General features: G+C 46.0%; 1 protein-coding gene across 1 annotated transcript in view; it reads right to left on the bottom strand.

Moving 5' to 3' along the window:
* Positions 1–8,799: 8,799 nt before the first annotated feature.
* The window catches only part of DAPK1 (death associated protein kinase 1), a 208,939-nt gene continuing 205,542 nt past the window's right edge, over positions 8,800–12,196 (bottom strand). The window contains exon 26 of the mRNA XM_082842193.1: positions 8,800–10,116. Within this exon, the coding sequence (XP_082698319.1) occupies positions 8,884–10,116 (1,233 nt within the window). The 3' untranslated portion in view covers positions 8,800–8,883. The remainder of the gene's footprint in view (positions 10,117–12,196) is intronic.

Here is a 12,196-nt window from a genome sequence, read left to right as displayed (position 1 = left end):
ATCTTGGTAAAAGTTTACTGCTAATCACAAAAACCAGACACCTCAAGTTAGTGATGTTAGTGCTTTTTCTATGTATGGAAAGAATCTGGGATCATTGAAATGCTTCCTTAGATATGCATCTTAACTATGTAGGGGCCATATATCCAACATGCAGACTGCTTCATCCTGTATTTTTCTATCCTGAATTCCCCTCAGGGTGCACTGTCAGTGCACGGGTGACTGCAGTGAGTTAAGACATAACACTTTGTATGACTGAGTGATGAGTAAGATTCTCTGTTCTTTTTGTTTACAAAGCTTTCAATTCAGATATTCTACAGTTCAGGAAACCATCATCATTACCTTGGTACAGACAACTAACAGTGTGTAAGGTATTGTTAATCATGTTTTTTTTTGCGGTACGCGGGCCTCTCACTGTTGTGGCCTCACCCGTTGCGGAGCACAGGCTCCAGACGCGCAGGCTCAGTGGCCATGGCTCATGGGCCCAGCTGCTCCGCGGCATGTAGGATCTTCCCGGACTGGGGCACGAACCCGTGTCCCCTGCATCGGCAGACAGACTCTCAACCACTGCGCCACCAAGGAAACCCTAAGTGGCTATTTTGGATGACAATCAAGATTTCTATGTAACCTGGAAGACAGAACAAGGATGGCAAGTGTCAGTGCACTTATGAATCAAAACCTGCTTTTGTAATTCTCCAGCCCTGGGGCTGTTGGAGCAGAGACCGACTGACCCTTGCCATTCCTGGCGGGGTCATGCCCTGGCCAAACCGCCTGACTTCCAGGTTTCTCCTAATGCTGAGATCCTGTGACCTTCTTTCCAGAGCAGCCAGAATTTCCATGCTTCCTAAAGCCTGGCCTTGCCTGGAGAACAGTAGGTGAGTTTTATAGTTTTCAGGGGATGGAATCAACATGGCCTTGAAATATTTCACAAGAAGGGTCCTGTGGGGCTCTCCCTGCACTTCTATACATAGCAAAGAGCCAAGGCTTCTGGAAAAACAAAACAACAAAAGTCACACTGCCCATGACCAACTGGTCACTAGTCTTGTGACATAAGGAGAAAACAAGGACCACTGGATGATTTTTTTCCCCCTAAGATTAGATTATTCAATGGAAAGAAATGTCCTTTGTTCTAAGACTCTAACTTACCTTCTTTTCTTTTCTTTTTTTCGACATTACAATGTTTAAAAACTTTTTTTGCAATGACTGATGACATCATTTGGTAGCTGTTGCTGTTTCTAAGTGGTCTTACTTTGCAAAAAAAAGTGTCAGGCCCCCATGACCTTTATGACATTTTACTAGTGCATGAAATTCTCAAAGTGGAACCACTGACACAATAATGCAGGGTTCAAGAGTCAGTAAAACGAAAAGCTACTTATTATGGGAAAACAGCTTCAGGCTATAGCTTTTGGGGACAGAGAGGAGTAAAATTCACTTTCATTTCTCATTTGCAGGATGGCATTCTTGCCAAAATGATGAATGAGAATCAAATCAAGTCTGCCTTTGTCCGGTTTATGGAAAGATAAGTAAAATGTCATGAGGTGAAAGCAGTCAGCTAAATTCACAAATTAGAACCTTCTACAAAATAACCAGATTTGCATGTGTGCCCTGGGGCTGGGTGTTCTCTGCATGAAAGGGTCTTTAGTGGGGATCTTCACTGTCTACAGCCTGTTTTGACTGATAAGTTCGTCCAGTAGTTTCCCAACATGCTGGACAGAGACCCAGCTGGACGGCTGGCTCCCAGGGTCAGCAATGTCTGTCGGCTGGAGAACTGGGACCCCTGAGCGGGATGGCAGGGGGGCCACACAAATAGAAGAGACCAGAGCACCAGGAAGTGCCTCTCCACTGACAGAAGCCTGCACAGAAACTCAGGACATCAAACCAGATGGAGAAGTATGTCCACCATGACAACTGGTTAATGAGTGTTTACAACTGCACTTTTTTCATGAGAAAAGTCAACATGTCAGAAAATCCTACAGCTCATATGTGTATATATATATACTTGATAGAGGTTCCCCAGATTTGAAAACAATTCTCAAAATTTATATGGCATTAACTAAAAATAAGTTTTGAAGCTGAGAGTTTTCTAAACAATCAATAACTATAATTATTAACTAATCATTTTCGTCTCTCATGATGGTGGAAAGATTGAATTTTCTTTCCATTCTTGCTAAAAGAATGATATTATAAAAGCTGTTATAAGCAGCAAAAAAAAATGTAGTAAGAAAGCATCAAAAGGTTGGTAGATAAAATAACGTTTTTCTGGGAAAATAGAAATCTAGACATTAGATTTCTATTTTCCCAGAAAAGAGAGCAACACAAATGCAATTTTTTGCTCAGCAATAAATGCTTCTGTCCTTGGATTTTTAATTGTCATGTGACCACACCCCACCCCCACCCCCAAATGTTTCATGTCTAATCCAGAATGTAGGGGGAAGAAAGTACCAAAAGATGTTTATCCCAATTTTATTTATAATGGGGGAAAATGTTTGAGTATTTCATGGTAAGGAACAGTTAGTTCAATCGGGATATGACACTATTTGAGTATTATGAGCCATTAAAACTAATGTTTCTGAAGAGCTTCTAGTAACATTGAAAAAGAGCCATCATGTTACATTAAAAAAAAAAAAGCAAGTACACCAGAAACTAATAGGATATTATACGTCAGTATACTTCAATTTTTTAAAAAGCAGCATATAAAATTGTACATTTTGTATGATTTCAGTTCCATTAAAATATTGTATGTCTAGGAAAAAGGTGAAAGGAAAAAAAAACTTTCATTGCATTTCAATTGCCCCGAAAGCCAAAGGGGCACTGTTGAGCCCCAGGTAGGGCTGGCAAGGAAGGACCTGGCTTGCTGCCTTTCAGCACAGAGGTGGGAGCATGGACTGTCAGTAATAAATGCCTGGCTTCTCCTTCCCATGCGAGTACTGGTCACAGAATCACGTGATTTAGAGGAAACAGCCCTGGCCTCCCTCTAGGGTGACTGGCCTTCCCTTCTCGGAAGACAGGAAGCTCATCACTGACTCTGGCTGTGATGTAACCTGAGGGCTGTGCAGAACCCCATAGGGCTCACACTGGAGGATGGCATGGGGTGGGGGGTAAGAAAATTCTCGTGATGCTCTGTTAGTCACCCCGGTTGTGGGAAATGGGCACTCATGGCTGAATCAGTGGCAATCCAGGCTCTTGGCCAGAAGAGCAAGTCTTTATGGCCAGGGAATCCCTTACCTCATGCATCACATATGCATACACACACTTATACACACATACACACACACACTTATACACACATGCATACACGCATACACAAACGTATACATGTATATACACACATACACTTACACACATGCACATACACAGTTACATGTATGCGTGGGCACATGCACACGCCACACACATACTTACGCAATACACTGGTGCACACTTGTGCACACACACACAGTATACACACATACACATGCACTCACAACACACCCACTACATTACAATATAAATACTTAGCAGAGGAGTATAAAGGGCCCCAGTTGTGGTCAGAGGGCCTGACATTTAGTCTAAATTGTAATAATTGAACCGTGCTGTTTGGTCTAAATCTCTTAAACTCTTTCCTTCCAGCCTCCAAAGAGCGTGGTTGAATCACACCATCTATAAGATCTCTTTTCATTGTAAAATTCTGTGATTTCGATGGGACAAGACACATTATTCACCAGAAGCTTGTCCCGGTCCTTTTGCTGTACTGCTGACAGGCTGGAGTCACAGCCTTTGGCGCCTGGCCAGGCCACCCTCACCAAGCGTCAGCCCCTAGAGTGACGGGCATCAGAGTCCGAGCTCAGGGAAGCCTCTACTGTAGGTACCTGTGAAGCTTCTTTCCTGTCCCTCCTCCCCACTCCCACACACTTCTTTGATTCTTCTGGGCAAAGAATTGCCTTGTGAACACGAGTCACGGGCAACCTTCTGAGGCTGGGCGTTTCAGCCAGGACTAGCCGCCGTTTCCTGGGGTCATTTCCTGCTCCGCCACACGCATTTCCAGAGATGCAGATGGAAGGGGGCTGACTGCTCCTTCAGTCCCCTTTCAGGGGCACCTCCCTGACCAGGCATTCAGTGGGGACAGAAGTTTCTGTCCCTGACGTGGCCCCTGCCTGGTAGCTGCTGAGTCCTCTCACCAGCATGTGACCCTTGGTTGCAATGATAAAAGTGACCTCAACCTCAGGTGGCCATCCAAAGTACAGTCACAGTCCCTGAAAATAGCCCCCTGAGAGCAAATTCCTCGGACAGTCGAGTTGAGCCCCAAGGCTGGTTAGGGGAGCAGGTTCCAGCCCACCAAGCTCTGAGTCCCTGCTGTGAGCATGGAGCTGGCACCCATGATAGGCAATAGGTGCTCAGCAAACGTCTGGGGAATGATGAATCAAAGCATGTTACCCTCATAAATGGTGTGGCCTAAGTCGCCAAGAATCCGAAGTCCTGGGGCTTCCCTGGTGGCGCAGCGGTTAAGAATCCGCCTGCCAATGCAGGGGACACAGGTTCAAGCCCTGGTCCGGGAAGATCCCACATGCCACGGAGCAACTAAGCCTGTGCGTCACAACTACTGAGCCTGCTCTCTAGAGCCCACGAGCCACAACTACTGAGCCTGTGAGCCACAACTACTGAGCCCGTGAGCCACAACTACCGAAGCCCATGCACCTAGAGCCCGTGCTCTGCAACAAGAGAAGCCACCACAATGAGAAGCCCACACACGCAACAAAGAGTAGTCCCTGCTCGCTGCAACTAGAGAAAGCCCACGCACAGCAACAAAGACCCAACGTAGCCAAAAAAACCAAAAAAACAAAAAGAATCCAAAGTCCTTAAAAGACTATTGGTGCCATCCAAGGTATGAATTCGAACGAAAAACAAACAAAAAACCCCAAAACACTGAATAAACAAAAAAAGAAAAGAAGCCAAACAAAATTCTCACTTCTTCCTCCCATGATAACCATTTTCCAGGTTCTTTTAAAATAAAAAAATATCAAATCTTCTTAAAAGCAATCCTTCATTTTTTAATCCCCCCTCCCCCATAGTGGGGGGCACAGGCTTTGCTGGGCTGCTCTGAACACATGGGTAGTACTGTATATTACTCAGCAAGCTTCACGGTTACCTGGATAGTTTTAGGTTCCAGCTTTATCTTTTTTCTCTTGTTCTTAAAAAACTGTGCTAAAATAAATATACCATAATTTTTTTTTCATTTTAACCACTTGTAACTGCATAGTGCAGTGGCAGTAAATACATTGACATTGGTGTGCAACCGTCACCACTATCCACTCCCAGGACTTTTTTCACGCTGCGAAACTGCAACTATCCTTTTACTCTTAATGAAGCTTTTCAGCTCAGAGCTACCCTTCGGTTTTACAGCCTGGCTGGCATCTAGCTGCTGTTGAGGCAGGAGTAGCCAGGCCCAGCCTTTCATTTTGGAGTGGCTTTTCTGGGGTCACACCATCAGGGTTTGGTAAGACTGGTGTAGACTCTGGACACTGATAGGGCCAAATGTAGTTTTATGGTTTCAGGAAATCCTGTGGTTTTAATTGTAAAAAAGAAGACCACCCAGAGTTCTGATTCATTTCCGAAGGTGTGGGATCCAGCTTCTGGAAACAATCAGAATTCTCGGAAGGGCCCTCCAGCCCATGCCAGGGAGGCTTTGGGTCCCTGGGATGCTCTTGTCCATAGGGGAACCTCAGGCACCCCAGGGTAGCCACAGCTCCCAGGGGATGAGGAACATGTTGCCCTAGTGCATTTTACAGCAACTCTAAGAAAAAGGGTCCATGAAAGGCTGCTTCTGGCTCCTAAGAACCTGTACCTTTTGATTCCCACTGTGGCTGCAGGAAGTGAGCTATGAATGGCCTGGTTTCTCCCCTTCTGCAGGAGGCAGAGCCGGCTACCCATGCTGGGGCTTTGCCAGGCAGTTTCAGCCTAACCAGAGTTCATGGCACTGAAGACTCCGAGATGCCGCCCGGAATGACCCCACAGCAATTCCCAGGGCAGGGCAGTGAGCTCAGTGGAACTTAAACTCTGCAAATTTGTGTAGTAATGATTCCGAAGTATGGCTTCAACATTTCAGGAGCTTAGGTGGCCCCATAACCTTATGGACAGGCACCTGCTTAAAACAAAAGTATAAAGACTCCTGCAGTCCTCTGCTTCATTTGCACAGCATCCTCCCTCTGCCCTTTTCTCCTGTTAACAGAACTCCCTTCTTGGGCGAAACTGCTCCTTTCCCAACACTGTCCTAGGGTGCCCAGGGCCAGGCCAATCTTGTGACTCTCTCTCTCCCAACCACTGGGATGGCTCCATGATCCAGACTGGAGCAGTCAGAATCCTTCTTAGGGATTTTACTTACTGAGGCTGCCAGAGGCAGCCCTTGCCTCCTGGATCCTAGATCCTGGTGCCAGATACCGTGATATGAAGCACTTTTGAAGCAGGAGAGATGAAGTTGACGTTCAGGAGGGAGTTGACTCACGAAAAGGAGGTTCTACTCCTCTAAGGCAATCACGATTTCAATTTCAGTGTCATCCTTTTGACGCATATTTACGTGCAGCTTTTAATTTTACTCCATTAATATTTCTTTTCTCCTTATAAAAGTAAGTCATGTTTATTACAGACCATTTAGGCAAAACAGAAATGAATTCTACTCCCACAACCGTAGAGAAAATCACCCACATCACTGTAGTCTTTTTCATTCCAATCTTTTTTCTTTGCCCATTTTTTTTTAAACCAGTCTTGAGATTTTACTAAAAATGGGTTTTGTCATTAGAGCTTTTGTCACTTACAGCTACCATGCAGGCCAAAACTAGGGTTTCTAGTTGATGGCCTGCAGCAGTGTGGTCTAAGTAAAGATGGGCGGGAAGGTATGTATCTTTTGTAGCAAGTTTTCTATTGTTCTGCAGGAGCTCCCTCCACCTTTGTATAGGAATAGAAAGCTTCCTCTGTTCCCCCATTGCTGAGCCTGAATGATCCAATTTGGTTTGGGGGTTCACCCAAGGAAAATGGAAGGGGCCTCTTTTCCTTAAAGCAAAAATACACGTGCAGGGCTTCCTTGGTGGTGCAGAGGTTAAGAATCCTCCTGCCAATGCAGGGGACACGGGTTCGAGCCCTGGTCTGGGAAGATCCCACATGCCTCGGAGCAACTAAGCTCGTGCGCTACAACTACTGAGCCTGCCCTCTAGAGCCTGCGTGCCACAACTACTGAAGCCCGTGTGCCACAACTACTGAAGCCGCATACCTAGAGCCCGTGCTCCGCAACAAGAGAAGCCACCACAATGAAAAGCCTGTGCACCGCAACGAAGAGTAGCCCCCGCTTGCTGCAACTACAGAAAGCCTGCACTAAGCAACAAAGACCCAACGCAGCCAAAAATAAATAAAAATAAAAAAATTAAAAAGAAATACATGTGAAATCACCTGAGTTCTTTCTGCTTCCCCACACCATTCCCAACTTTAGTAATAATTAAGTACCTAATAAACTGGGTTGATTTCCACCCCTGAGAGTTTAGGTTTAATCACTTTCTGGACTGGTTTGTCCCACGAGGTGGGGTACTGGCAAATGAAAAAAAACAAAGAAAAAGAATCCCTTTTGAATTAAACACCAACAAACTAATGCAACAAGCAACAGTTTATTTATTAAAAAAAAAAAAGGAAAAGAAAAAAAAAGAACTAAAAAGAAAAGAAAACCTTTTTTACTACATCTTATAGATTAAGTAAAAATACCTGTATTAATATATATGTATATACATACTGCATATATATATATACATATGATATAACATTAAAATTACATGCTTCTCAGGACAGAAGAATTAGGACATGTTCCCTTATTTCGATTTAAAACTCTATCACAATTTAAAATCACTGCAAGAAAACTTGCTTCCTTTATTTTCTTTTTGAGACTTCAAGTACAGGAAGTTATCAAACCAGGATCTAAATGTGGAGAACCATCTGCTATGCACAAATGACAACAAACTGCCACAAATCATGAGTCGGGGGTCTTCTGAATTCTCACACAGGTCTTGGCTCCCTAAAACAGTGTCAGCCTTCTACCTGAGATGACAGGGGACGATGAAGCGTGACAGTCTGCAGGTTCCACGTGGATGTTCACACGGACGTTGAAACAAAAGCAAACACAAACATGTCTTATCGTAGCAACAACACTGGCCATGAAATTGCTCTAGAGGAGGTTTCTTTCTCCCCTTTCCTTGTCAAAGGAAACACAAAAGTTGCCAAAAAAAAAAAAAAAAAAAAACCTCGGGTGCAGCACCTCTGGCGATGATCAGCACACAGCAAGAGACAGAGAGGGAGCGTTTCTTTCGCGACAGCTCCGGGCTGACTTGGATGATTTCAAACACACCCTCTTCTGCAAAAGGCACTCACATATTGTCTGTTTATAAATCATACAGTGGGATTCCTTACATGGGAGTTTTTCCTACAAATATAAAAGAGATAAGCTGAGGACATGGTATAACAAAGAAAAAAGTATAAGAAATACACATTTTGGATAAATGTGCACTTTTTTTTTTTAAAAAGGACAATCAATATAATAGTTTAAAAAAATTTCATTGAAAAGTTACGAATTCCAGTAAAATTATCAGTAAGAAGCAAGGTACTAGAGGATGAGAGATGGAGGGAAGCTAGCTTTTCAAATGGCCAAAGGAAAGGATAGGGTCTGCTCTTAAACTAGAAAGACCCTTCACACACAACGCCATGTGTGAGAGGAGGGAGGTAGTAGCAGAGAAATAGGTGAAGCGGAAGGGAGGGTGGCGTCCTTCAGGATGTGGGCGTAGGAAAGGACGCGCCAGAATCTGCAGTGGGAAAGATGGGCTGTGTCCCCCTTGCCTCTGCAGTTGGAAGAGACCCTGCCCAAGCCAAAGGCTGCCCTCACCGGGACACGACCGAGCTAATGGAATTATAAGACGTGCCACTGTTGCAGCTTGAGGCGTAGGCCTCCTGGCCGTTGCCGTCGAGGTTGATTTTGAACACAGAGGACGCCTTCAGTAGGAAGTCCGCCGCATCCCGGCGCCCCAGCTCCCTCAGTTTGGACATGAGGATGCCGACCGTGCTCTCGGGGTAGGAGGTCCATTCCCGGAGCAGGGCGTGGACCGGGCTCGGGAGGAACTCCTTGGGAGACCCGTTGTTGGTGTTGTACTTTGCCACAAGGTCGGGTAGACCCAAGTTCATGGCGAGAAGGCACCAGTCCTTCCCCATGGGATCAGGTGGGTCCAGCAGGCGACTGAGTTTCCTCCGGGTCAGGAGGTTCAGATCTGACGCATGGATGTCCATGCCCAGGCTGGCCTGCGAATAGACGTCGTGACAGCCGAAGCACATGATGCTGCTGAAGCTCTCCTTGTACCCGCCCATGGTGTTAGTCAGCGACGTCTCCTTGAGGGTCTGTGCCCGGAAGAAGTCTCGCGGCTGGTAGATCATGACGGGCTCGTGGTGCTCTCTCAGCTGCTGGGGGCTCAGGTAGTGCTTCACCGTCAGCAGCCCGGGCAGCGTGGTGGCCATGACGTTCTCGATGGTGCTGCACACCGAGTCCAGCAGGAGGCAGCACTTGATCTTTTCCGTCTCCAGACCGCGAACCTGGACCTCGATGCCCTGGCCGTGGTTGACCAGAAGCACCAGCAGCTCGGCCCCACGGTTGGCAATCTTGCAGCCGTTCACCCACAGGCGGATGTCCGCGTCTCCCTCCGCGCTCTGCTGGTGGATCCACCTGCACAGGTTCACCTGCACCTTGTGAAAGATGCCGCACGGGAAGGGCGTGAGGTGCTCCACGGGGACGACGCGCACGCCGCCGTAGACCCGCACCTCGTCCTCCTCATCCGTCCAGGACCGGTGCAGGTTGTCAGTCTTGATCAGGGCGGGGATGTCCACCATGGTACCGCTGCTCAGGTCCCGGGCGCAGATATCCATGGCATCGAGAATCTGCAGCAGCTCCTCCACGTCGCTGTCGGGCACCAGGCGCTGGACGTCCTCCATGGTGTAGCGGCCCCGGTAATGGTGCAGGGCCCGCGGGGTCTCGACGGAGAGCAGCTTCCCCAGAACGTTGGAGCAGAGCCAGCGGGGGTCTAGGAGCAGCACGTCCTGGACGGTTTCACTCTGCATGATGTTGATCTGCCAGAGGGGACAACGGGAAGTCACTCAAAGGAACCTAAATGGCCAGATGCTTCAGCTGCTCGGAGCACTAAAGGGCCTGAACAGGGATGAAATCTGTGCAGATATTGTAAGGAATGACTCAGCACATTCATATGGACAGATCTCAAAAATCAATACTGAGCCAAAAAAACGGCTTGGCAATGTCAGAAGGGAGATTCTGAAAAGACTACCTTTGACCCTTATAAAAGGTCAATGTAAGAAAAGACAGAGAGAGAGAGAGACAGAGAGAGGGTAGCCAAATGCAATGGGTGAGTTTTGACTGGATTCTGAGTCCCCAGATAAATACACAAATGAATAAAATTAGCTATAAATGAAATTACTGGGACAAGTGGCAAACACTTGAATGAGAACTATAAATTCAACAATAGTATTATATCAATGTTATGTTTCCAGGAAGTGATAATCAATTATATTGTGGTTATGTGGGAGAATGTCCTTTTCCTTAGGAGGTACGAGCTAAATTTTTTAGGGGTGAAAGGTCATGATGTTTGCAAAGCAAATAAAGAAATAGAAGAGAAAGAGATAAAGCAAATGTAGCAAAATGTAAACAACTGGTTAAATTAGGTGTCGAGGATATGAGGAGATATTGTACTAGTCTTCTAAGTTCTCTGAATGCTTGAAATTTTTCAAAAAAGATTCAGAATGTTACAATATTAGACTGTTAGGTAAATTTTTAACACACACACATATAAAAAAGGTCTAGAAAGATACGCTACCATGACAGTGGTTGGCCCTGGAGTGGGGAGAGAGGAAAGTGGCGAGAGGTGGCCAAAAGGGACTTAAGCTTTTCCTGTCACATTCATTTCTTTAAAAAGCAGAAGTCAGAAAGAAAAAAGTGGCAACTTTCCCCTTTACGGAACACTTACCCCTCCCTCCCTTCCCTCCCTACTCTGGGCTAGTTCTACAAAGAATGGTGATCCAAGGTGGACTCCGTGCTCACGTGGAGGCTGAGACCCTGGACCTGTTTGCACCAGAAGTACTTTTCTCCCCACAGTCTGGTTTAAATCTTTGAGATGCCTTGTAGATATGATTCTGTTCAAAATTGAGACTTCGAGTGTACATTTCTGGAATGTAGAGCAGTATCTACTTAATTTTTGGTAAGGCATTTGGTGGAATACTGCCTGCAATTCAGTCCTAGACACAACTATCTCCTCAGGGTCACAAAAGACAGACTGATAAACTGTCCCGTATTGGAGGAGACTAAGGAGACAGATGACTGAGTGCAGTGTGGGATCCTGAGCCGAAAAAAGACAGGACAACTGATGAAATCTGAAAAGATCCTTAGATTACTTACTAGAGGGCAGGAATAGTACTGGAGGAGGGGCTGGAGGACAATGAGAATGGGGGCCACCTGATTTAGATTTCCCTTCTTTTTTATTCTGCCTTCATTTACTTATTAAAGTCTCAAGGGCAAGGAGGGATGTGGATTATTAATGTGGATTAATCACTATGAGCTAGAAAATTACTGGCAAATGCCACAAGGCAAGAGAATACTGTATTAAAAAGAGTGAGTTTTTTATTATGGTTACAATATATATTTTTATATCTAGCACTATATTACAAGGTAAGGTTTGATCCCTTGCTTATCCCCACCCTTGGATTCAATCATTTAAAGTACTGCTGGAGAGACCTTCAAGATGGCGGAGGAGTAAGACATGGAGATCACCCTCCTCCCCACAAATACATCAGAAATACATCTACATGTGGAACAACTCCTACAGAACACCTACTGAACGCTGGCAGAAGACCTCAGACCTCCCAAAAGGCAAGAAACTCCCCCATGTACCTGGGTAGGGCAAAAGAAAAAAACAGAGACAAAAGAATAGGGACAGGACCTGCACCTCAGGGACGGAGCTGTGAAGGAGGGAAAGTTTCCACACACTAGGAAGCCCCTTCACTGGAGGAGACAGGGGGTGGGTGGGGGGGAAGCTTCGGAGTCACGGAGAAGCGCAGCAACAGGGGTGCAGAGGGCAAAGTGGAGAGATTCCCGCACAGAGGATCGGGGCCGACCAGCACTCACCAGCCCGAGAGGCTTGTC

The sequence above is a fragment of the Leucopleurus acutus genome (genome assembly GCF_964270905.1).
Source record: "Leucopleurus acutus genome assembly, chromosome: 7".
NCBI classification, from domain to species: domain Eukaryota; kingdom Metazoa; phylum Chordata; class Mammalia; order Artiodactyla; family Delphinidae; genus Leucopleurus; species Leucopleurus acutus.
The sequence above is the reverse complement of the archived record's forward strand: the minus strand, read 5'-3'. Positions and strand labels throughout refer to the sequence as shown.